The sequence below is a fragment of the Mesitornis unicolor genome, unplaced genomic scaffold (genome assembly GCF_000695765.1).
Source record: "Mesitornis unicolor isolate BGI_N332 unplaced genomic scaffold, ASM69576v1 scaffold43727, whole genome shotgun sequence".
Taxonomy (NCBI): Eukaryota; Metazoa; Chordata; class Aves; order Mesitornithiformes; family Mesitornithidae; genus Mesitornis; species Mesitornis unicolor.
In genome coordinates this window covers 10240-14977 of record NW_010199203.1, presented here as the reverse complement: position 1 = coordinate 14977, position 4738 = coordinate 10240, and the positions used below count along the sequence as shown (strand labels likewise).

Sequence of the window (4738 nt, the reverse complement as noted above, 5' to 3'; positions counted from 1 at the left end):
CTTTCCCTAGCACCTTATAGAGCAGGAGACAAAATGTCTTCACTCTTCTAAAACATGTTCTGCTTTTCATTTCTCACTTCAGATATAAAAAAGCCATTTTTATCAGCCCCGCTGCTAGACTGGAATGTGGTTCAGAGGAAGATGCCCTGGAGCATTGTGCTGCTGCTGGGAGGAGGTTTTGCTTTGGCTGATGCAAGCGCAGTATGTCCTGACATCTGTTATTCTCTGACTCAAAGGCGAACTTCTCTGGTTTGTTATCTAGTCCTGTATTACTGGGCATGCACCCAAAGCCAAACCCAGTAGAGATGTCCAGATCTGGAGGTAGATCCAAGTTAACAAAAAATTGGGAGGAGAGTTGAACGTGCCTCATTTTCAGGAATTTGTGTGCTTTAATCAAGTTTCTTCAATTTATCTTGCCTCTTAGAGGTTCATGAGTAATTTGGGATCTTCACTGGCTGGACGGGCCAGAAAAGCAGACTTTCTTATTTCTGTTATCATCCTGATCCCAGCCCTGACTAGAAAAACAGAAGTATAGATAGCACTTGTAAGATTTTCAGAACCTTTTGAGATATGTTTAAAGGATATATCTCTTCAGATTTAAACCAAACTACTACTGAAGTGGCCAGGAAGAAAACAATTGTGGGTAGATATCTTCCACAATTGTGTACAGTGGAGTTTCTTGAACTTCTGTTAAGAAGTAACTGTTGCCAGGCAATATGCTGCATTTCACAAGCCCATGGTTTGATCCTATGTTCATAAATTCACAGAAAAGGCACCTGAATTCCCAAAGCAGGAACGAATCTTGGGGTGAACCATGTGGTTTCCTTCATGCATCTAAATCAAAGCAAGCCTTGGCTATCAACAGTGCCATGCTTTGGGGAAATTCATATTCAGATGTAAGTTTTATGGGTAGCTGGTTTTAAACCATGGGACAAATTAAAGCTCTAGAGCCTTACATTCATCTACATACATCATACATACATTATTAAAGCTCCAGAGCATTAGAAGCCATGAAGCCAAAGGTTTTGTAAGCTGCTTGAGTCAATCACTGCCTATGTTTCTACAACAGAGCCTTCATACAGCATCAGTATCTTCAGAAACCTAAGAAAAACATGTCAGGAAATTTCCAACTGATACATTCAGCACTTGCAATAGTCTCAGCAACAGTTGTTTCTGTTTCGCAAAAAAAAACAACCAACATTGTAACCAAAGTGTGAGCAAGTGTTTGTGTTCCAGAAAAATTGGGAAAGTGAGACTCAGTATTAGGTGTAGTTGGTAAGGAATTTGTTTTAGTGTTTGTGACAGATTGTTGTACTTTCCTGGATGGTGTTTAGCATTATTTGGTAGGAATGTTACTCATCACGTGAATTCCTTGTTCATGATCTAGGGGTTCTAAGCCTCACTGAAAAATCACATTTTTTTTCTTGCCAGAACTCTGGGCTCTCAGCTTGGCTGGGTCATCAAATGACTCCACTAGGATCTATCCCACCGTGGGCCATTGCGACAGTACTTTCGCTTATTATAGCCGTCTTCACCGAATGCACCAGTAATGTTGCCACAGCCACCCTCTTCCTTCCTGTCTTTTCATCCATGGTGAGGTTACTTCCATCCTGTTATACCCTATCAGCTGGGAGATGAGAGTTAAACTGACAGCCTGTAGTGGCAAAGCAGTATCGTATTTATTGTCTTGAATGTTGCTCCAATGTTAATCTGAAAGCCAGTAACGAAGCAGTCCACCTGACAGTACACTGCAAGGGAGAGTCATCTTAGCTGGTGCTCACTGCTATGTTTATAGCACCATATGTAGGTAGAAAGTGAGAATGCAAACTTTCTCCAGTCTGCCCTCCCTATGTGTCTGAACCCCGAGAACCAGCTTCTTGGGGGGAAGAAGATAATTCAGGATTCCTGTCCCATGGCACCCTTCCTGAAAAGGAAGCCAGTTCAAACCTTCTGTAAGGTGCGTCCCTTGGCCCTGGAGAAAGTGAAGCGAGAGTCACTTTTTTAACACAGGTCCACAGACATCAGTTAATTCTGGTCGTTTTGCATTTGAACCACCAACTCGGAACTGGAAAAACACACAAAAAATCCAAACCAAAACAAAATCTGGCACTTTCTATTCATCCATGTGAATAGTTCCTTTATGTTAATGATTTTATGCTAGAATACAGAAAGTGGTAGGCCTGATTATTAGGAATGTGTAATTTTCCATAGGAAGCCAGAACTATTAGTTTTGCTGCCTTTTCTGAGCAGAATTGAAATTGTAGCATAAAGGAAAAAATAGGTTACTTTGTTCTTTAATTTGGAAAGTACAGCCACTTTATTCTAGACCATTTCATCAAAGTAAAATTATCCCAACTGAGGTGCTGCGCTATTAGTGACTTAAACTGGCACTTGAGTTCTGAGTCCCACAGAGCTTGTGTAATGTCTAGGAGTGTTACTCCACGTGTCTAGCAATTATAATGCCATCCCTGTGTTATCCTGGCAAAAGTGTGGTCTGAGGTCAAAGAAAAGATCACTGGATAAATTTGACCAGAACTCCAAATTATACCATAGCACAAAACAAACAAGAAGAAAGAATCGAGCATTGTTTTTATATATTGTGGGATAGGAAACGAGACCAAAGTTATCTTTAAGCACGTGTGGATTTCAGAATAAAATGCTTGTAAATTACTCTGGTGATATAACACCAGGAAACGAAATGAGCCTGTGTGTCTCAGTGGTCTGGGAAAGCTGCTTCATGCTTTTCTTTTGGAACACCTCCAGTGTGATATTCTCTCCGTTTCATCGCAGGCTGCATCTGTCAAGATCCATCCTTTGTATGTCATGCTGCCTGGTACTCTCAGTGCTTCCTTCGCTTTCATGCTACCTGTTGCAACACCACCAAATGCGATAGTGTTTTCCTACGGCCACATCCGTGTTTTGGATATGGTAAGATTGTAATTGCCTGGTCTCTTCTCTGAAGCTCTCCATTGCCTTTGTCCTGAAATATGGTGAGAGTTAAACTTCCTTAGCCAAGTATTTCCAAAGTGCCAGGAAGCTCCTATGGGCTGTAACCACCACCCCATGCACCTCTCTTATGCGGTGTTAATATTGCAATAAAGATTTGTATCTCTGAAGTAACAGTGCCTTTCTCACAGGCTTTGGCAGATATACATCCCGGCCCAATTGAAACTAAAAACTGACAAGTCATATGTCTCTTAAACACTGAAGGGTTAAAATGCAGCCAGTGCTCTCCAGTCTTCTGGGGCTTTGGCGAATGTAGCTGAAGCCTTGTTTCCACTGGAGCTGAAAGCAGAGGGTAACAATCAGTTGCCCTAGGCCCTGATCCTCTGATTGTCTGCCAGATCACACAGTGCCAGGTTCTGTGCCCAACACCCAAACATTCTTGGTTTTCTAACTGGAGACTTGAAGAGGGCAGAAGCTGTTCTTTAACTAATGAGTGCAACTTGTTGTACATGCTGTAAAGCTCCTAGACTAGTTATATAGCAGAGTGCTCAAAGGCTTTGCACAGTGTGTTCCCTGGTATTTCCATCCAAGCAAGAACATAGGGCAGTGGGTACAATGGCTATTTCTGTGATTTATTTGACAACGTGTCTTTCTTGTGTAGGTACAAATAGGCCTTGCTGCAATTTGCTGTGCTGGTTATTGTTTTTGTTTTGGACTTCTGTCGCACAGGTTAGATCTGGAATAGTGATGAACATCATTGGAGTCTTCTGTGTCACGCTGGCCATTAACACATGGGGAAGACCTATGTTTGAGCTGGACACATTCCCATCCTGGGCAAACAGCACAACTAACCAGTGAGCAGTGAAGAATTCTTGTGTTAAACAAGGAAAAGACCCTTGATATTACTCCCTGTTGCTCAAAGCATTATTTAGAGTCTCATCACCACTTCAGATCGAGTGTCAGGTGTTTGCTGCCTTCCCAGAACCACACATCAGTTCAGGAATGAACAACTCAAATTTACTCCAGTTGTGCTGGAGCAAAAGTGCCGTTTAATTACACAACCTTAAGGATCATAAGTATGACCAAGTGATCTGTTGTACCTCCAGTCAAGGTCAAGATTTAGAATTTATTGAACTCAAAATAAAGAGAGGGCAGGCTGTTGTATCGAAAGGTTTGAACTATCACATCACTGGTATGTACTTGTAAATCATTAGCATTGAACACTGCACTCGGGCAGGGGCTGAAAATGGATTAACTGTTACTTATATCCGTAAGTCAGCAGCTGCACAGAGAATTCTCTGTTGTCACTTCTCTAGTGAAAGAAGGGGTATGTTGTTATGTTATGTTATGTTATGTTATGTTATGTTATGTATGTTACATTTTAGTTGGGCCTTGGCCACATGGTGGAATCCTTCCAAGTCAACATCCAACACGTTTTCCATTGCCTTGTTTTCACTCCCAAATCTTTGCATATCTTTATCGAGAGTTGAGATAACGTAATTCCACACTGGTCGTGATTCAGCTGATGTCCTGGGCAGTGATGAGTTAAGGCTGGCTCTGTGTTTCTTGTGCTGTGGCACCAGCAGGGCCAGGAGCCTTTCCCTCTCTCAGCCACAGGATGCGTTTCACATGCCAGCCCGTGTTTTGTTAGTGCCAGCCTGGAAATGACCTGTGGCCTGTAGGACTGCACACCCATTGTGAAAGTTTCTGGATTAGCCCCTGATGTGCCTTACTAATTAACTCTGGAATTTTGGAGTGGAGGCAAAGCGTACGAAAGGCTCCAATTGAAGGC

At 42.3% G+C, this 4738-nt stretch overlaps 1 protein-coding gene across 2 annotated transcripts in view; it reads left to right on the top strand.

Moving 5' to 3' along the window:
• SLC13A5 (solute carrier family 13 (sodium-dependent citrate transporter), member 5) overlaps window positions 1-3979 on the top strand; it is an 11798-nt gene extending 7819 nt beyond the window's left edge. For both annotated transcript variants that reach the window (XM_010189377.1, XM_010189378.1), the window contains exons 9-12: window positions 83-201; window positions 1432-1593; window positions 2791-2928; window positions 3676-3979. In XM_010189377.1, the coding sequence (XP_010187679.1) occupies window positions 83-201; window positions 1432-1593; window positions 2791-2928; window positions 3676-3804 (548 nt within the window). In that variant the 3' untranslated portion in view covers window positions 3805-3979. The remainder of the gene's footprint in view (window positions 1-82; window positions 202-1431; window positions 1594-2790; window positions 2929-3675) is intronic.
• The last annotated feature ends 759 nt before the right edge of the window (window positions 3980-4738 follow it).